This window comes from Oncorhynchus tshawytscha, linkage group LG05 (genome assembly GCF_018296145.1).
Source record: "Oncorhynchus tshawytscha isolate Ot180627B linkage group LG05, Otsh_v2.0, whole genome shotgun sequence".
NCBI lineage: Eukaryota > Metazoa > Chordata > Actinopteri > Salmoniformes > Salmonidae > Oncorhynchus > Oncorhynchus tshawytscha.
In genome coordinates, this window is record NC_056433.1 from 15790901 (window position 1) to 15812793 (window position 21893).

The 21893-nt window shown below is 42.6% G+C and overlaps 1 protein-coding gene across 2 annotated transcripts in view; it reads right to left on the minus strand.

The window, feature by feature from the left end:
- Nucleotides 1-21893, minus strand: part of LOC112250005 (5'-3' exoribonuclease 2) — a 44158-nt gene that overhangs the window by 8568 nt on the left and 13697 nt on the right. Inside the window, exons 13-28 of one of the 2 annotated variants that reach the window (XM_024419792.2) lie at nt 21615-21722; nt 21292-21336; nt 19552-19695; nt 19270-19314; nt 18575-18663; nt 14237-14372; nt 11715-11822; nt 11542-11631; nt 11261-11333; nt 10970-11053; nt 8867-8964; nt 8414-8493; nt 8250-8306; nt 6687-6755; nt 3033-3167; nt 1742-1872 (exon numbers count right to left, since the gene is read on the minus strand). In XM_024419792.2, the coding sequence (XP_024275560.1) occupies nt 1742-1872; nt 3033-3167; nt 6687-6755; nt 8250-8306; nt 8414-8493; nt 8867-8964; nt 10970-11053; nt 11261-11333; nt 11542-11631; nt 11715-11822; nt 14237-14372; nt 18575-18663; nt 19270-19314; nt 19552-19695; nt 21292-21336; nt 21615-21722 (1492 nt within the window). The remainder of the gene's footprint in view (nt 1-1741; nt 1873-3032; nt 3168-6686; nt 6756-8249; nt 8307-8413; nt 8494-8866; nt 8965-10969; nt 11054-11260; nt 11334-11541; nt 11632-11714; nt 11823-14236; nt 14373-18574; nt 18664-19269; nt 19315-19551; nt 19696-21291; nt 21337-21614; nt 21723-21893) is intronic. The other variant, XM_024419793.2, reaches the window with a different exon arrangement.

Sequence of the window (21893 nt, forward strand, 5' to 3'; positions counted from 1 at the left end):
CAATTTCCTTCCTGTCCTGCAGCTCAGTTCAGATGGACGGCTGCATCTTTGATTTGTCTGGGTGGTTTAATACATCAGCATCATTTCCATGCTTAAAGACATATTCAATATCTGATTTATTGTTACCCATCTACCAATCACAGCAGTTTCTTTATGAGGCTTTTGAAAAGCTCCCTGGTCTTTGTAGACAAATCTGTGCTTGAAATTCAATACTTGACTGGGGAACCTTACAGATGTATGGGGAAAGAGGAAGGGGGTAGTCATTAAAAATAATGTCAACCCCCATTATTTCACACAGAGTGAATTCATAACTTGTGATTTGTTAAGCCAGATTTTACTTCTGAACTATCTTAGTTTTGCCTAAACAAAAGGGGGTGAATACTAACAATTTTTTTATAAATAAAAATATATATATTTTCACTTGACATGTGTATTTTGTGTAGATCAATGACCTCAAAAAATTACAATTACATCTATTTAAATCCCACTTTGTAACACAACAAAATGTGAAAAGTTCAAGGGGGTGTAGACTTTCCATAGGGAATGTGGTTATTAATCTCATTAAATATAACAATTCATAATCATGAAACCTGTACATAAATGAGTTGACCAAAATGGCTAGATTCTCTTATTACGGATAGGCATGGGAATAAATACTACAATTATTTCTACAATTATTTCATGTAAATTGCTCTTACTGACTTAATGTGTAGGCCATCTGGTTATTCAAGGAAAGTGTCAAAGGTACAGTAGTTGGTGAAATTAAGCAGTTACAATTCACATCAACTAAATGTTAATATCAAGCCGCCAGAAGTGTAGGAATAATTACATCTCTTCAGGAGGACTAGAAGAACATGAATAAAAAAATCCCACCGTCACGTAAAGTGACAATTTGAAGAGAAACAGGCCCACAATCAGATGGGCCAGAGTATTAACCCTGATTGCCTTAATCAAAATAACGCTCATATAGAAAAAGAGAGGATGAAGTTCGGTCCTATGCTGCTAATTGGCAAGTTTACCATCAGGAATAAACAGCATAGGCCAGGGGAGGCACTGGCTGCCACAATCCGAAGGAGCCAAGGCTTATTTGCATCAAGTGCCACCATAATAGTCTCGACTCCCCCACAAGCTATCAGCAGACAGATGAGATTATTCATCCATTTGCAAATTGGCACATCAAAGTCAAATTGGAGAACCGAGTCTGCTTCCCAAATGACAAACTATTCCCTATATAGTGCACTACTTTTGACTGGAGCTCTACGGGCACGATATAGGTCAAAAGTAGTGCACTATGTAGGGAATAGGGTGCTATTTGTAACACACACCTGCTGTCAGAGGAGCATGAGGCAAGGGCCCAACCAGGAGCCTCTGATTAGGGGCAGGGAAACAGAGAGAGAGAGAATGTCCCCCCTCCATATGTAGGTTATACCATTCGAACTTCCCAGTGTTGAACAAAGGGCCATTTAATTGTATAATATAGTTATTTGTCTTTTCAGAAGAGGTATGATATCTCAGCCAAGGAGAAAGGAAGCGAAATGTTCCCGCAAGTAAGGAATTATGAAACAAAAGGCCTTATCGGAACGGAGATTACTGGCCGTCTGACAGCCTTTCTATTGCCCATTTTCGATGGAGAGAGAGTTACTACTTGACACAATGTAAAGGCTATATTTTAGTTGATCAGAAATGCAGTAAACGTGTGTTTGTCTGAGGCCTGCCCTGCCTGTGTGGGTGTAGGTCTTACGTTGGAAGGGTGGGAGGTGACCACCACTGCCGCTGTGGGGGGGCCTGTTGTAGTTCCCCTGGTGGTAGTTGCCAGGGGGCGGAGCGTTGCTGTACTGCCCACCTCCCTGCTGCTGTCTGTTCATGCTGTGACTGAAAACAACAGAACACGCAGAGTGAGTCACAGACGTTAAACATCAGTTAACGGCTGTTCCATATACACTTCTATAAGCACCAGCTGCCAGCCAAATAGCTGACTACTAACCCTTGTGGCCGGGTACTTAATTGAGGAAGACATTTGGGTCCGGATGCCACGCCAAGCGCACCCAATACAGAGGCTACTTTAGATTCAGGAACACACCAAGTCTGAGGCATTAAACATCAGCTAACGGCAGAAATCCTACACATACAGAACACATTTCATAAACCATTCCTACTGAGATGCAGTATATTATAGACATGACTGCTAATACTAACCATTTCCTGTCACAGCTACACAGACTGACGAGTTTCAGAAGAAAGTTCTTTGTTTCTAGCCATTTTGAGCCTGTAATCGAACCCACAAATGCTGATGCTCCAGATACTCAACTTGTCTAATGAAGGCCAGTTTATTGCTTCTTTCATCAGCACGACAGTTTTCAGCTGTGCTAACAATTTCAAAAGGGTTTTCTAATTATCAATTAACCCTTTAAAATGATAAACTTGGATTAGCTAACACGACATGCCATTGGAACACAGGTGTGAAGGTTGCTGATAATGGGCCTCTGTACTTCTATGTAGATATTCCACGAAAAAAATCAGCCGTTTCCAGCTACAATAGTCCATTACAACATTAACAATGTATACACTGTATTTCTGATCAATTTGATGTTATTTCAAAAACAAGGACATTTCTAAGTGACCTAATACTTTTGAACGGTATGTGTGTATGTGCGTGCACACACAAGTTCAGAATCAGCCAGATGTTCAATTGCCCAGCTTCCTTAAAGGGGCAATCCGGGACAGGTACATTCATTTTTAGACTTCATGAACTTTGAACTTGGTTTAACTATTTACTTTGTTAATGTAACCGTGAACACGGTATAGTTTAAAACATCCCTCAGCTGTTCATCAAAAAACGCATGGTGGGGGTGAGCATTGTTTGAATTAGACTGCAGATTTAAATGATAATTCAGCCTTCTGAGAACATCTGCCTAAGTAAAATAAAAGAGCTTAGATGGCATAAATCAAAAGGTGGGTATTTAATGGCGACTGTTGAAGGGACATCATAAAGGTCGGTCAATGCTATCTAGTTTGAAGTGGTGTACACGTACCCCAGGGCCCTGAAGGCTGACTGGTCAAGGTGGACCTGCTGCCTGTTGGAGTTGAAACCCAGTTGGGGCCTCCAGTTACCCCTGCCACGGTTACCTCTCTCCCAGTCCCCAGGCTTCAGAACCTTCTCAGGCATCCTGAGGAAAGATTGTGGTAAGTACAATTTTTAGATTTTTCAAACAAATGAACAGTAACAAACAATCAACACCATACAATGTCAGAGCTCCATGATCAAACAAAAAAATAAAAAGACAACACACATTTTAGACCCCACATGGGAAAATACAGGGCATTCGGAAAGTATTCAGACCCCTTCCCCCTTTCTACAAGTTGTTACGTTGCAGCCTTATTCTAAAAAGTATTAAATTAATTTCCCCCCTCAATCTACACACAATACCCCATAATGACAAAGTGAAAATAATGTGCTAACATTTATAAACCTAACTTAAAATAAAAAACAGAAATAACTTATTACATAAGTATTCAGACCCTTTGCTACGAGACAAAACAAAAAAAATCAGCTTGGTTGCATCCTGTTTCCATTGATCATCCTTGAGAAGTTTCTACAACTTGGGGTTCACCTGTGGTAAATTAAATTGACTGGACATGATTTGGAAAGGCACACACCTGTCTATATAAGGCCCCATAGTAGACAGTGCATGTCAGAGCAAAAACCAAGCCATGAGGTCGAAGGATTTGTCTATAGAGCTCCGAGACAGGATTGTGTCGAGGCACAGATCTGGGGAAGGGTACTAAAACATTTCTGCAGCATTGAAGGTCCCCAAGAACACGGTGGCCTCCATCATTCTTGAATGGAAGAAACTTCTAACCACCAAGACTCTTCCTCAAGCTGGCTGCCCGGCAAAACTGTGCAATCGGGGGAGAAGTGCCTTGGTCAGGGAGGTGATCAAGAACCTGATGGTCAATCTGACAGAGCTCCAGAATTCCTCTGTGGAGATGGGAGAACCTTCCAGAAGGACAACCATCACTGCAGCATTCCACCAATCAGGTATTTTATGGTAGAGTGGCCAGATGGAAGCCACTCCTCTGAAAAAGGCACATGACAGCACACTAGGAGTTTGCCAAAAGGCACCTAAAGGACTCTGACCATGACAAACAAGATTCCCTGGTCTGATAAAACAAAGATTAAACTCTTTGGCCTGAAAGCCAAGCGTCTCATCTTGAGGAAACCAGGCATCAGCTGGCCAATACAATGACGCATGGTGGTAGCATCATGCTGTGGGGACGTTTTTCAGCATCAGGGACTGGGAGGCTAGTCAGGATGGAGGGAAAGATTAATGGAGCAAAGTACAGAGAGATCCTTGATGAAATCCTCCAGAGCGCTCAGGACCTCAGACTGGGGTGAAGGTTCACCTAACAGGACAGCGACCTTAAGCACACAGCCAAGACAACGCAGGAGTGGCGTCGGGACAAGTCTCTGAATGGTCCTTGAGTGGCCCCAGCCAGAGCCCGAAATTGAACCCGATCAAACATCTCTGGAGAGACCTGAAAATACCTGTGCAGCGATGCACCCCATCCAACCTGACAGAGCTTGAGAGGATCTGCAGAGAAGAACGGGAGAAACTCCCCAAATACAGGTGTGCCAAGCTTGTAGCGTCATACCCAAGAAGACTTGAGGCTGTAATCGCTGCTAAAGGTGCTTCAAAGTAGTACTGGAGTAAATGGTCTGAATTCTTACAGTTATGTGATGTTTTAGATTTTCAATACATTTGCAAATATGTCTAAAAATGTGTTGTTGCCTTGTCATTATGGGGTATTGTGTGTAGATTGATGAGCAAATAAAACAATTTAATACATTTTAGAATAAGGCTGTAATGTAACAAAATGTGGAAAAATTGAAGGTGATCTGAATACTTTCCAAATGCGCTGTATGTCCATGGTATCACATCAGGACAAGTAAAGATTGTTTTTATTTGAAGTCCATCAGGCCTTGCCAGACAGTGACGTTAAAGTGAGTGACTCGTCAGTAGCCTACCAAATTGCATCGGTAAGAGAGCCATTCACTTAGCTCCCTAATATGCTTACTGGTAGACTTTTTGGAGATTATCTACAAATAAATTATGAAAACATTCAATGAATATGGTGAATCATTCTCACCGCAAGAACAATAGGTAGGCTAGTGGAGAGATATCATATTTTGCACCAGAGTGAGGCTAAAAGAAAACAGCTTGAATTGTTTTAAGCCAATGATACTTATATGGAATATTCAACGACATTGACATATGTCTAGTGATTTAATCAAAGTGTTCACAACGGACTAGTCAACTGCTGCTTTCTGTGTAGCAAAGCCCTGTCAAACGCCTGCTTCATTCATGCCTGTATTGCAGATGGCTGAGAAAATGCCTCAAAAGGAAGCTTGAAGCCTGTGGAAGTCAGTAGACTGCTACAGGATTCTTTAAAGGCCCAACGCAGTCAAAATATTATTTTTTTCTTGTGTTTTATATCATATTGTACAACAGCTGATGAAACACTTTTGAACCCCTTGGGCGGTGGAGATCTTCAGGGTAGTAAGTTGGTCTGTTGATATTCCTCTGGTGGTGTAGGGGCTGTGCTTGGACAAAGTGGGTGGGCTAATATCCTGCCAGGTTGGCCCTGTCCGGGGGTATTGTCGGACGGGGCCACAGAGTCCACCGACCCAACCAGTCTCAACTATCTATGCTGTAATAGTCTATGTGCCGGGGGGCTAGGGTCAGTCTGTTATATCTCGTGTAATTCTCCTGTGTGAATTTAATTATATATATACTCTCTCTCTCTCTCCCCTCCCGGAGGACCTGAGCCCTAGGATCATGCCTCAGGACTACCTGGCCTGATGACTCCTTGCTGTCCCCAGTCCAACTGGTCGTGCTGCTGCTCCAGTTCTGCCTGCGGCTAAGGAACCCTGAACTGTTCATCGGACGTGCTACCTTGTCCCAGACCTGCTGTTTTGCACTCTCTCTCCCTACCACACCTGCTGTCTCGACCTTTGAACGATCGGCTATGAAAAGTAAACTGAAATTTACTCATGATGTACTGACCTGTTGTACCCTCTAAAACCACTGTGATTATTATTATTATTTGGTCATCTATGAACGTTTGAACATCTTGAAGAACAATCTGTCCTTAAATGACCACGTACTCTCAATCTCCACCCGGCACAGCCAGAAGTGGACTGGCCATCCCTCAGAGCCTGGTTCCTCTCTAGGTTTCTTCCCAGGTTCCTGCCTTGCTAGGGAGTTTTTCCTAGCCACTGTGTTTCCACATTTGCGTTGCTTGCTGATTGAGGTTTTAGGCTGGGTTTCTATATAGCACTTTGTGCCCTCTGCTGATCTAAAAAGGGCTTTATAAATACATTTGATTGATTAAAAGTTTTTTTTATTTATAAATCATATTTTTTCCCCTGGCTGAAAACACAATCTAGCAGTAGAATGTACTAGACGGCCACCAAAATAGAATAGAGCTTGTTTGGCAAAAATGTCAACCTGGGGGGGGGAGACTGGCTGGCTACATGTGTTTGTTGAAAACACTGAGAATATACACCAGGTATTATACACACAGTAAGATTATATACAACACCGATGCAATGGGAACATGTTAATTATAAAAACTAAGTATTAAAATAGCTATATTTATATATATAAAATAAACGATTAACTTACTTAGCTCCAGGAAGAATGACAGCCTTGAACACAAAGGTCTCTCCGTACTGTGGGTCCTTATATTTCACTCTGCCAAGATAAAAAGGAACAATTTACACATTTATAAAACATAATTTTTGCTACAATTGATTTTATGAATTATTAATGTGTTAGTTTATATTGGAACTTAACCTGTATTTAGCCTAAGTGAAAACAGAAAAATTATTTCCAAGAACATGGATCCCCTAAGAGTACAGGCAAAGCTGACCCCAAACCTTGCATTGGCAATATATTCAATAACCATCCTGCCCCAAGGAGAAATGCAGTGATCCCTGGTATTATCATCCTTCGATACTCCAGCGCTGGTCATAGAAAACGGTATCAATTCAAGTTTGGCATGAGTCTTGTTCCAGCTCAGTGTGAATGAGGGACACGTCTTCAAAATGGCTGGTCAAAAGTAATGAACTATATAGGGAGCCATTTGGGACGCAGGCCCGGTGTGAATGAAAGAGTCTCAGCTTCTCTTAGACCTGACCCCGCAGAGGGCCCAGCAGGTCATTTCATCTAAGGACCCAGTGACAGTTGCAGTCCTCTTGTGGTACATATGACAGTCTGAATTCGACCATTGTAGCAACAAAAAAAATAATTTAGTTTCACACAGAAGTTGACCTTCGACATCGCCTCCGGTTCGAGATCAATCACGAAGTTAGGCAGGAATGTGAATTTACGACTTACCACTAAGGATTGTCAACTTGCCCTTCTGGTGAAAATTCTTACGGAATTCAGTCTGTGTACAGCCAGATATGGTAAAACATTCAAGTATGAATAAATTGTAGCTTCTATCAAATTTAATTGTTGCAGATAAAAGGCTCTGCCTGATGACATAGGGCACATTAAAAAAAAATCACTTTTGTGGTTATAGTCCCATGTACCGAATACAAAATACAAGTTAAATGGGTTTTCATCACATTTTCAACTCTACTGATGGTTCTCACAAAAAAAGGCTTGCGTTGTATAGTGAGTGTACCCACTCTGGTATTGGCATGTGCGCTCGAGCCAACAGCATGCAGGGCAGATGCAGTACTCTATCTATGCCGCTGTTGGCTACAGCATATGTATAGCCTACATGAGATTATTATGGACAAAAGAGCAAGATTATTTTTGTCAAAAACGGCAGCCAAGCATTGATGAACATGTCAGCAGAATAAGACCCTCAATATTTATTGAAAAAGAGCATCAAGCTCATCACCTTGCACTTTCTCGACCCTGTGAAGTTCATAATTTATTTAATTTGTAGCCTAATAAACTGCATACTTTCCCTAGTGGGAGGACCACACATCACGTGACTCCAAATGTACTTTGTCGACATTTGGAAAATGTACATAAAAACGTTCTGTTTCCATCAAGCCTGTCATGACATTTTTTTATCCTACATGTACGTAACTCACATAAAAAGGTTGGATGGAAACCTGGTTAATGGGACTATGGAAGAACAAATATTGGGCAGGAGACCAGACAACACCATTTTGGTTACGTATACCCCCTGGGAACCAGAGGTTGTGAGGGTCAAATATGAATCCTTACCCAATGGCGGTGTTCTGTGCAATGTCCCGCAGCATGGGGATGGGAGACTGCACTGGCCTAACAAATGATGTTTCACAGTCATAGGTTAGCCGGGATTCTCTCCACAGAAGGATAGATAAATGGTAACTTCTAAAATGTATGATAATAAAATAGATATTCCTTACTTATCTGGTAGGATAGGGTCTTCGTCAAGATTTAATGTACCTTGAATTCCATGGCATAGTTCTGCTGGCATCTCAGTGCCCTGAGGAAAACACACACAGCAATGTTAATATCATACTATATTTAAGCAATAATCCCAAGGAGGTGTGGTATATGGCCAATATACCACGGCTAAGGGCTGTTTTTAAGCACGACGCAATGCAGAGTGCCTAGACACAGCCCTTAGTCGTGGTATATTGGCCATATATCACAAACCAAGGTTTATTGCTATTATAAACTGGTTAACAATGTAATTAGAGCAGTAAAAATAAAATGTTTTGTCATACCCATGGTATACAGTCTGATATTCCACGGCTGTCAGCCAATCAGCATTCAGGACTCTAACCACCCAGTTTACAATACACTATACAATAAACTATTAGTTGATCAGGCTGCAGGGACATAGCTTTACATACCTCATGAGATTCTCCATGGTACAGTTCCTGGATGAAGTCACAGCAAGGATGAGACTTCCCAACAAACAGCATATCACTGCCAAGGCTGTTCCTCTTGTCTGAAAGAAAGAGAGAAAACAACAGCTGGAGTGACTGACAGTCAATATTCTAAACAATTTCTAAAAGGGAGTTCTTTACACAATAAACCTATTGATTAGCACTAACACCACGGTCATTCAAGATACACATGGCTATGCGAGTTCAAGTAGTAATTTCACAGGTGGAGTACTTCAGTGATAAAGTAATGTTATACAGGTCATTCAGAAAGTATTTGACCTTTTCTATACATTTTGTTCAGTTAGAGCCTTATTCTCAGATGGATTAATAAAATATCTACACACAATAACACACAATGACAAAGAAAAAACAGGTTTTTAGAAAGTAGGAAAATTAAAAAGAACAGAAATACCTTATTTACATAAGCATTCAGACCCTTTGCTATGAGACTCGAAATTGAGCTCAGGTGCATCCTTAAGATATTTCTACAACTTGATTGGAGTCCACCTGTGGTAAATTCAATTGATTGGACATGATTTGGAAAGGCACACGTCTGTCTATATAAGGCCCCACGGTTGACAGTGCATTTCAGTGCAAAAACAAGCCATGAGGTTAAAGGAATTTCCCATAGAGCTCCGAAACAGGATTGTGTCAAGGATCAGATCTGGGGAAGGGTACTGAAAAATTTCTGCAGCATTGAAGTTCCCCAAAACAGTGGCCCCCATCATTCTTAAATGGAAGAAGTTTGGAACCACCTAGACTCTTCCAAGAACTGTCTGCCTGACCAAACTGAGCAATTGGGGGGAGAAGGGCCTTCGTCAGGGGGGTGACCAAGAACCCGATGGAGCTCCAGAAGAAACATCTCTGCAGTACTCCCCCAAATCAGGCCTTTATGGTAGAGTGGCCAGACAGAAGCCACTCCTCAGTAAAAAGGCACATGACAGCCCGCTTGGAGTTTGCCAAAAGGCATCTAAAGGACTCTCAGACCATGACAAACAAGATTCTCTGGTCTGATCAAAAGATTGAACTGTTTTGCCTGAATGCCAAGTGTCACGTCTAGAGGAAACCTGGCACCATCCCTACAGTGAAGCATGGTGGTGGCAGCATGCTGTGGGGATATTTTTCAGCAGCTGGGACTGGGAGACTAGTCTGGATCGAGGGAAAGATTGTACTTAAAAAAATAAATAATAATTAACTAGGCAAGTCAGTTAAGAACAAATTCTTATTCACAATGATGACCTACACCAGCCAAACCCGGACAACACTAGGCCAATTGTGCACCGCCCTATGGCACTCCCAATTACGGCCGGTTGTGATACAGCCTGGATTCGAACCAGGGTGTCTGCAGTGACGCCTCTAGCACTGACCGCTGTGCCACTCGGGAGCCCCTTGATGAAAACCTGCTCCAGAGTGCTCAGGACCTCAGACTGGGACGAAAGTTCACTGAAAAGAACAACGACCCTAAGCACACAGCCAAGACAAAGCAGGAGTGGCTTCGATACAAGTTTCAATGTCCTTGAGCGGTCCAGCCAGAGCCCAGACTTGAACATCTCTGGAGAGACCTGAAAATTGCTGTGCAGCGATGCTCCCTATCCAACCTGAATCTGCAGAGAAGAATGGGAGAAACTCCCCAAATACAGGTGTGCCAAGCTTGTAGCGTCATACCCAAGAAGACTTGAGGCTGTAATCGCTGCCAAAGGTGCTTCAACAAAGTACTGAGTAAAAGGTCTGAATAGTTATGTAAATGTGATCATTTTATTTGTAATACATTAGCTCAAATTTAAAAAGCTGTTTTCGCTTTGACATTATGGGGTATTGTGTGTAGATTGATGAGGGATTATTACATTAATTATTACATTTTAGAATAAGGCTGTAACGTAACAAAATGTGGAAAAAGTCAAGGGGCCTGAATACTTTCCAAATGCATTGTACATTCATCTTCTATAGGTGTGTTCATCACACTTGAAATATTTAATTAATAAAGTACTGTAACTGTACTACTGTGATACATATTCCGAAGGAGTGGTTTACAATGGTGGATTGAAGTTGAAGAATCCCATTACTCACTTTCCTCTGGAGAAAGGTTTGGGTAGACTTCAGCCAGGGCTGCCCTCAGCCTGCGCTCATCCACGAAGGGAAGCAATGCAACACCTACACACAGAGGGGAAAACGCATTCAATCAAATGTATTATATAAAGCCCTTTTTAAAATCAGCAGTAATGCTTTACAGTTACCAGGCCTGGACCCCAAAGAGCAAGCAATGCAGTGAGTATATCATTCAGGACATACAAACTAACCACCTGCATTCACTGCCATGTCAAGGTGTCCGTTGAATAGTCCATTATTCTGTTGACTTACCCTGCCAAGCGTATTTCTTTCCATTCAAGTCAATGGCAAAGTCATCAGGGTAGAAGTCAATGATGGAGGATTCCTGTTGGAGATGAAGCGACAGGTTAGGAAAACATGGGTGACAAAGCAGTTAAATCAACTTCTATGATCATGACATTGGTCACACTTTATTTGGATGGTCCCCTACATAGAAAATCTATCAGTTCCACATCTATTGCCCCTTATAGATTAGCTACATATGCTCGGACAATGCTGAAATAGTTAACATTTTAAAATGAAGTGAAACTTACTGGGTTGCTCATGAGTGACCGCCATGTTTGGGGCAGGAAGTTTCCACTGGCGGCAGGGAAGACACCCATCAGCTGTTCCAGGGGCTTGAACTGAAACGCAGGAACATTAGACCACACAAAACAGACAGGCCTAACAATGGGAGAGAGAGAAGCCTGACGTCCTCCATTCTTACCGGCTTGGTCCCAAGCTCAAAGTCGGTGAACATGCCTTTGATGTCTTTGAAGTCCGAGGCAAATGGGGCGTAGTGGAACGGGAAGTACCACTTCCAGGACGCGCACCCCTGTCAATCAACAGACAGTTAATGAGAGGACCAGGAGAAATGATCCTCCAATAACAGAATTTCCACTAAGCGTGATTAAATTACTAGCTAGCTAGGGGTCCATTTACTCCAGATTTGACTTTACTTTTCATTTATTGACATAAATGACTGAATTCAACATCAGGAAAATAGTAAATCGTTACTTTGATTCATTTGCGTAAATAACTGACAATTCAACAGGAAAACATTTGAATACATAGTCTACTAAATAAGAACGCCCAGGGTTGAATAAATACCCCTGGACTAGGCCTACAGATGCGGTCAAATATATTGCACCCTTGCAATTTACAATGTAGTGCATTGAGGGCAAAGAAACACTTGACTCAAACCACATTCATTCAAATTTGGAATAATTGAGTTCAGGCCATTTATGAATTTGAAGTAAAAAAAAAAAAAAAACCTCAATATCAGTTTAGATGTTTTCTTCTTGGTCCTGTGCAGTTGTAAATCAAACAAATACACGTGTGAGCACCTCAATTCTCAATTTCAATTCATTTTGAGAGAAAATGGGGAGTTTATATGACCCTCTAATCTAGGTGACACTTGCCTGTGACTGACATTTAATTATCTTAAGATTGCATACTTGGAAAACTGGTAGGCGAAGTAGAGGTCGTTAAACCATAAAAGTTGAATCATTGGAAGGAATGGTGCAAATGGCTTGGAATTGGGGTTGGGAAGTCCACCAACTGGCAAACGTACATGTCCCAAAACACTTTCCAATACCAGAGTTGATCAGGCTGTTGAGTGTGTCTAGTTGTCCCACTCCTCTTCAATGGCTGTGCAAAGTTGCTAGATATTGGCGGAAACTGGAACACAGTGCCGTACACGTCAATACAGGGCATCCCACACATGCTCAATGGGTGACATGTCTGGTGAGTATGCAGGCCATGGAAGAACTGGGACATTTTCAGCTTCCAGGAATTGCTTACAGATCCTTGCAATATGGGGTTGTGCATTATCATTCTGAAACATCAGGTGATGGCGGTGGATGAATGGCATGACAATGGGTGTCTGGATCTCGTCACGCTCTCTCTGCATTCCAATTGCCATCGATAAAATGCAATTGTGTTCGTAACTTTTGTCTGCCCATACCATAACCCCACCACCACGGGGAATGTCAGAAAACCTCTTGCCACTCAACTTCATACACCCTGTCAGCCAGCTGCCCGGTACAATTGAAACTGGGATTCATTCGTGAAGAGCACACTTCTCTAGTGTGCCAGTGGCCATCAAAGGTGAGCATTTGCCCACTGAAGTCAGCTACGATGCCAAACTGCAGTCAAGTTAAGACCCTGGTGAGCAGGACGAGCATTCAGAAGCTTCTCTGAGACTTTCAGTTTGCACAGAAATTCTTCGGTTGTACAAACCCACAGTTTCATCATCTGTCTGGGTGGCTGGTATCAGACGATCCCACAGGTGAAGAAGCCGGATGTGGAGGTCCTGGGCTGGGGTGGTTAGATGTGGTCTGCAGTTGTGAGACCAGTTGGACGTACTGCCAAATTCTCTAAAACGAAGGTGGCTTATGGTAAAGAAATGTACATTAAATTCTCTGGCAACAACTCTGGTGGACATTCTGCCAGTCGGCATGCCAATTGCACACTCTCTCAAAACTTGATACATTTCTGGCATTATGTGACAAAACTGCACATTTAAGAGTGGCCTTTTGTCCCCAGCACAAGGTGTACATGTGTAGTGATCATGCTGTTTTATCAGCTTCTTGATATGCCACACCTGTCAGGTGGATGCTTATCTTGGCGAATTAGAAATGCTAACTAACAGGGATGTAGTGCTTTTCGTGGATCATTTATTTTAACCCATGAAACATGGGACTCACACTTTACATTTTGTTCAGTGTATATTCAAATTATATTTGTGCAAGGGCAGATTTTTTAGTTAAAAAAATTCAACCAAAGAATCCAGGCTTGAAACACTTAACCTTGGCTAGTGATTTGCAATTTCAAAGTCACACCAATGGTTGACTGTTGGCTGGATGGAATGCTCTTCTGCAGGGCTTTCATAACTCAATCTTATTGGTATATTAATACATTTACTGCATGATGATGTCACCATGGAAGGCCCAAACTCCATCCCACCAAAAAAGGATTAAACAACTCAAACAGCTCTTACACTAAAAGGAGCATTATCATAATTTTCACAATTTCACAGTATTATTCCAACCTCAGTGTGGGAATATTTATTTTTTACTGCACTGGGCCTTTAAAGGCAATTTTGTGGCGGCCATTATGCTAATTCTCCACTGTGCTCGGTAACTTTTTCAAATAAGACCTTGCAAGTAAGCATGTCATTTTACTGTGTACACTACATTGTATCCTGTGCATTTGAAAAACAAAAGTTTATTTGAATCAGTGTCATACCTGGTAGTAGTATCGAAGTACCCAGCAGAGACCCTCCACGTAGGACTTCACCACCTTTTTGCGGAAGTCATCGTCAGTCGCGTCAACATCAAACTTGGTTTTGTAGTATCTTTGCTTCCAGCCGTCCTCCCACAACCTAACACACATGGACAGTCATGTTCTATTGTAAGGTTGGGATGACAAAGCCATCTAAACAGCCAGCAAGGACAAAAGACTTGGGCCTCCTAATCAATAGAACTCTGTGAGAAGGCCATACTCAAGTCTTGCATGTCTATCACAATTCCGTGTAACATATACTACATGCAGTGCATTCTGAAAGTATTCAGACCGTGACTTTCTCCACTTAAGTTACGGCTTCATTAAAAAAATGTATCAATTGTTTCCCCTCCATCTACAAACAACAACCCACAACGAAAAAGCAAAAACAGGTTTAGAAATATTTGCAAATGTATGAAAAAAAGAAACTGAAATATCACATTTACATACAGTTGAAGTCTAAAGTTTACATACACTTAGGTTGGAGTCATTAAAACTCATTTTTCAACCACTCCACAAATTTCTTGTTAACAAACTATAGTTTTAGCAAGTCGGTTAGGACCTCTACTTTGTACATGACAAGTAATTTTTCCAACAATTGTTTACAGACTATTTTACTGTATCACAATTCCAGTGGGTCAGAAGTTTACATACACTAAGTTGACTGTGCCTTTAAACAGCTTGGAAAATTCCAGAAAATTATGGAATGGATTTAGAAGCTTCTGATAGGCTAATTGACATAATTTGAGTCAATTGGAGGTGTACCTACGGATGTATTTCAAGGCCTACCTTTAAACTCATTGCCTTTTTGCTTGACATCATGCGAAAATCAAAACAAATCAGCCAAGACCTCAGAAGAAAAATTGTAGACCTACACAAGTCTGGGTCATCCTTGGGAAAAATTTCTAAACACCTGAAGGTACCACGTTCATCTGTACAAACAATAGTATGCAAAAATAAACACCATGGAACCATGCAGCCGTCATACCGCTCAGCAAGGAGACGCGTTCTGTCTCCTAGAGATGAACGTACTTTGGTGAGAAAAGTGCAAATCAATCCCTGAACAACAGCCTTGTGAAGAAGCTGGAGGAAACAGGTACAAAAGTATCTATATCCACAGTAAAACTAGTCCGATATAGACATAACCTGAAAGGCCGCTCAGCAAGGAAGAAGCCACTGCTCCAAAACCGCCATAAAAAAAGCCAGACTACGGTTGCAACTGCACATGGGGACAAAGATCGTACTTTTTGGAGAAATGTCCTCTGGTCTGATGAAACAAAAATAGAACTGTTTGGACATAATGACCATCGTTATTTTTAGAGGGAAAAGGGGGGCCGCTTGCAAGCCGAAGAACACCATCCCAAACGTCATGCATCACGTTATGGGGGTGCTTTGCTGCAGGAAGGACTTTTGCACTTCACAAAATAGATGGCATCATGAGGTAGGAACATTATGTGGATAAATTGAAGCAACATCTCAAGACATCAGTCAAGAAGTTAAAGCTTGGTCGCAAATGGGTCTTCCAAATGGACAATGACCCCAAGCATACTTCCAAAGTTGTGGCAAAATGGCTTAAGGACAACAAAGCCAAGGTATTGGAGTGGCCATCACAAAGCCCTGAACTCAATCCCATAGAAAATTTGTGGGCAGAACTGAAAAAGCTTGTTTACAAACCTGACTCAGTTACACCAGCTCAGGGTTAAATGTCAGGAATTGTGAAAAACTGAGTTTAAATGTACTTGGCTAAGGTGTATGTAAACATCTGACTTCAACTGTAAGTATTTAGACCCTTTACTCAGTACTTTGTTGAAGCACCTTTGGCAGAAATTACAGCCTTGAGTATTCTTGGGTATAAACCATACAAGCTTTGCACACCTGTATTTAGAGTTCCTCCCATATTCTCTGCAGTTCCTCTCAAGCTGTCAAATTGGATGTGGCGTGTTGCTGCACAGCTATTTTCAGGTCACCCCAGAGATATTAGATCGGGTTCAAGTCCAGGCTCTGGCTGGGCCACTCAAGAACATTCAGAGACTTGTCCCGAAGCCACTCCTCCTACAGCCACTTGGCTGTATGCTTACGGTCATTGTCTTGTTGGAAGGTGAACCTTCACCCCAGTCTGAGGTTCTGAGTGCTCTGGAGCAGGTTTGCATCAAGGATCTCTCTGTACTTTTCTCCATTCATCTTTCCCTCAATCCAGAATAGTCTCCCAGTCCCTGCCGCTGATAAACATCTCCACAGCATGCTGCCACCACCATGCTTCACCGTAGGGATGGTGCCAGGTTTACGCCAGACATGACGCTTGGCATTCAGGCCAAAGATTTCAATCTCGGATTTCATCTGACCAGTGAATCTTGTTTCTCATGGTCCGAGAGTCCTTTAGGTGCCTTTTGGCACACTCCAAGTGTGCTGTCATGTGCCTTTTACTGAGGAGTGGCATCTGTCTGGCCACTGTACCGTAAAGGCTTGGTGTGGTGCTGCAGAGATGGTTGTCCTTCTGGAAGGTTCTCCCATCTCCACAGAGATACTCTGGAGGTCTGTCAGAGTAACCATCAGGTTCTTTGTCACCTCCCTGACCAAGGCCCTACTCCCCCAATTGCTCAGTTTGGCAGAGCGGCCAGCTCTAGGAAGTCTTGGTGGTTCCAAACTTCTTCCATTTAAGAATTATGGGAGGCCACTGTGCTCTTGGAGACCTTCAATGCTACAGAAATGTTTTGGTGCCCTTCCCCAGATATGTGCCTCGACACAATCCTGTCTCGACGCTCTACGGACAATTCCTTCGACCTCATGGCTTGGTTTTTGCTGTGACATGCACTGTCAACTGTGAGACCTTCACGTCTTTCCAAATCATGTCAATCAATTGAATTTACCAAAGGTGGACTCCATTTCAATTGTAGAAACATCTCCAAGATGATCAATGGAAACAGGATGCAGCCAAGCTCGATTTTGAGTCTCATAGTAGAGGGTCTGAATACTTATGTAAATACACTTTTTTAAATCTGTAATACATTCGCAAAAAAATCTAAAAACCTGTTTTCGGATTTGTAATTATAGGGTATTGTGTGTAGATAGATTACTTTTTTATTTAATACATTTTAGAACAAGGCTGTAATATAACAAAACATGGAAAAAGTCTAGGGTTCTGAATACTTAATAAAATCTCCATAGACAAACATTGGCTGTAAAATGGTCCATTCTGAATTAGTCTGGCACCGTCACAGGATGCCACCTTTCCAACAAGTCAGTTCTTCACATTTCTGCCCTGCTAGAGCAGCCCCAGTCAATTGGAAGTGCTTTTATTGTAAAGTGGAAATGTCTAGGAGCAACAACAGTGTAGCCACAAAGTGGTGGGCCACACAAGCTCACAGAATGGGACCGAAGAATGCTGAAGCGTGTAAACATAGTCTGCCCTCGGTTGCAACACTCACTAGAGTTCCAAACTGCCTCGGAAAGAAACGTCAGCACAATAACTGTTCGTCTGGAGCTTCATGAAATGGGTTTCCATGGCCGAGCAGCAGCACACAAGCATAAGATCTCCATACACAATGCCAAGTGTTGGCTGGAGTGGTGTAAAGCTCACCGACATTTGACTCTGGAGCAGTGGAAACACGTTCTCTGATGTGATGATTCACCATCTGGCAGTCCGACGGACACATCTGGGTTTGGTGGATGCCAGGAGAACGCTACTTGCCCCAATGCATAGCACCAACTGTAAAGTTTGTTGGAGGAGGAATAATGGTCTGGGGAAGTTTTTCATGGTTTGGGCTAGGCATACTTTCGGTCATATAGTGCATTATAGCCAGTAAGAGACCATTTCCTCATCTTCCATACAGGATTTGGGAATTACAATAGTCCATTGAAGAGTAAGTAGTTTACTGCTTTAGGAAGCAGCTGAAAGGTTTCACCATATTAGTGGATTGGCGATGCACTGCACACATAATGAAAGATGAGCAGCATCTGTCTAGCCAATCCTTCACACTGGCCCACAGGGAGAGCAGCCTTGTAACAGCAAAGCCTCCATGAATACCAATTTAGCCCAATGGATTCAACAGCCTTCGCGAGTACATCACAGAGGAATTTATGAGAATATGCCTCCTTTCCATATTAATAACTTGCAGGCAGGAGGAGCTCCCAACCACAGAGGAGCTCCTAAGGGAACCATGCTGAACTGGAGAGGCATAAATCAGACCATCACACCCTTGCTGAGAGGCCTGCCTGGTTGGTTGACTGACTGACTGGCTACTTGGATGAGACTGTCCTGGTTGGTTTACTCCCTAGTTGACTGACTGTAGCGTAGCCATTTACCTGACGTTATCCTCAGGCTCTGGCTCGCTGTCACTGTCCTCGGCTTTCCGCTTCACACCCCGGCCATCCTGCCCATCACTGCTTCCTGCCTGGACAAAACACACATCCTTACAAATAATTATACCTAAACCATCTGGCAGCAGATCGGTTTCTACCAATTGGGGACAGATTTTCATTCAAATATTCTAAAATCCACATAGAACAAATATGCACATGTCCCTCCAGAGGTGTTTCCATTAGACTATAGTGCATAAATTACTTTGGCGCTTAAGTAAATGTACTGAATAAAAACAGTTTAATGCATTTCCAGCTCTACGTATGTGTTTGTCAAAAACTTGCGATAAATTGCATACTTGCTCAATTATAAGAAAATAAAACATTCAGTTAATGTGTGCAGACCTTCACCTTTGCCACACTTCATTCATGTGCAAATATCTCAGGCTATTTGTCTCATACATTTAAGAAACAAAGGCAGATTGAATAGAGGCATTAAGAGCTTCAGAATATACATTAATAAAAAATATAAACTAGCCCAGACCAGCATCAAATAAACATGGAAATGTGTACTGCGCTCACACTTGAGGTACATATAAATGCTTGAACTTGGACAAAAGTCCTCCACCACATTTGATCAACAAAAGACTAGACCAGTTTACAAATCACTATAAAACAGAAGGTTCTCAGTGGAGGCATACCTGGCCACCATTCTTCATCATGGCTTTTAGGGATTGCGCAGCATCCTGAAATAAAAATACATCTTTAAATACCTATAAATTGTCCTATATCGCCCTAACACCTCAACATTCGTATAGATGTTCACTGTGCGGAGAGCTTGCGAGGAAGCATCTCATTGTACTAGGTACACTACACTGTATCCTGTGCATATGGCAAAGTTGGATTTTAGTGGATAATAGGTGTTTTTTTTCTTGCACCGTTGACCAGAAGCAATATCCCCCTGATAAGCCCCCCCATCATACCTTGTTGTGCTGGTCCCTGCCCTGCATCCTCATGTCGAAGGCTTGGTGTCGGGCGTTCTGGACAACCCCAGGTCTGCCTCTGCCGCCAAGGGCCTGGGGGGCGAACTGACCAGCGGTCATGTAGGCTGGGCCCTGCTGCTGAGCCTAGGAAACACACAACTTATCATTTAGTTTAACAATTTGGGATACCTAGTCAGTTGTACAACTGAAATGCGTCATTCGCATTTAACCCTGATTCAGAGAGGTGGGAGGGATGCCTTAATCGATATCCACGTCATTGGCGCAGTTGTTGTCCGGTATTAACTGCCTTTCCCAGAGGCAGAATGACAAGATTATTACCGTGTCGGTTCAGGGTCTTCATCGACCTTGCCAAGGCTTTCGACTCTGTCAATCACCATATTCTTATCGGCAGACTCAGTAGCCTCGGTTTTTCTGATGACTACCTTGCCTGGTTCACCAACTACTTTGCAGACAGAGTTCAGTGTGTCAAATCGGAGGCCATGCTGTCCTGTCCTCTGGCAGTCTCTATGGGGGTGCCACAGGGTTCAATTCTCGGGCCGACTCTTTTCTCTGTATATATCAATGATGTTGCTCTTGCTGCGGGCGATTCCCTGATCCACCTCTACGCAGACGACACCATTCTGTATACTTCCGGCCCGTCCTTGGACACTGCGCTATCTAACCTCCAAACAAGCTTCAATGTCATACAACACTCCTTCCGTGGCCTCCAACTGCTCTTAAACGCTAGTAAAACCAAATGCATGCTTTTCAACCGTTCGCTGCCTGCACCCGCACGCCCGACTAGCATCACCAGCCTGGATGGTTCCGACCTAGAATATGTGGACATCTATAAGTACCTAGGTGTCTGGCTAGACTGTAAACTCTCCTTCCAGACTCATATCAAACATCTCCAATCTAAAATCAAATCTAGAGTCGGCTTTCTATTCCGCAACAAAGCCTCCTTCACTCACGCCGCCAAACTTACCCTAGTAAATCTGACTATGCTACCGATCCTCGACTTCGGCGATGTCATCTACAAAATAGCTTCCAATACTCTACTCAGCAAACTGGATGCAGTTTATCACAGTGCCATCCGTTTTGTTACTAAAGCACCTTATACCACCCACCACTGCGACCTGTATGTTCTAGTCGGTTGGCCCTCGCTACATATTCGTCGCCAGACCCACTGGCTCCAGGTCATCTACAAGTCCATGGTAGGTAAAGCTCCGCCTTATCTCAGTTCACTGGTCACGATGGCAACACCCACCCGTAGCACGCGCTCCAGCAGGTGTATCTCACTGATCATCCCTAAAGCCAACACCTCATTTGGCCGCCTTTCGTTCCAGTTCTCTGCTGCCTGTGACTGGAACGAATTGCAAAAATCGCTGAAGTTGGAGACTCATCTCCCTCACCAACTTCAAACATCTGCTATCTGAGCAGCTGACCGATCGCTGCAGCTGTACATAGTCTAGCATAGCACCCTGATTTAAAACATCTATTAAGGGAAGGTTTCGAACAATACACAGCGCTACCACATTGACAATATAAATCAGAACAAATGAAAAATAGTTTAATTGCCCATTGAAATAAATGGCCTTGCATGCATACTCATAATTCTAAGAAAACATGAAGGTAAGGGGTTAAGTTCATCCAAAACATATTGTCAAGGAAATGAGAATGCATTCAACCACACAGTACAAAGTCAAGCTACAATAAAATAGCCCAATCCACTTCACTTACCTTCATTCTCTTCTTTTTGTCCTTATTCCTTCGCTTGAATCCCTCCTACAAGACAAACCTCATTTACACAAACAGTCAACTGGAAAAGTTACAGAACCGTGATTAACCGCAACTAAAATTGGCATCAGCTAAAATATCTTAAAATGACAGCTGAGTGTCTGACAAATACCCGCTCGAAAAGAGAATTTATGAAACACCCAAGTCATGATTCATGTAAAGCCTATGGAAAATCTCCCACCCCTCAGTTTAACAAAGGAAGAAAATGATCTATTGAAGAGGAATAATTCCCTGCTGAAAGCTACTGCTTCCAGCTTCCATCTTACATCGTCCTCTTTGCGCTTCTTGAAGATGTTGTCCTCAGCCACGCCGATGGCCTGCATGATCAACTCAACACTCTCCAATTTGACAAAACCATTCTCTGTGATGTAGCCCTGTGAGCAGAGAAAGACCACGTTAAGGCTATGAACAGATACCTGAGCAAGGAAGAAAGTCAGGACAGCTTTAAGGGCCAGTTTCCCAGACACAGTTTAAGCCTAGTCCTGGACTAAACAACTATTCCAATAGAGAAATTACACAGAACATGTATTTTCATCCAGGACTAG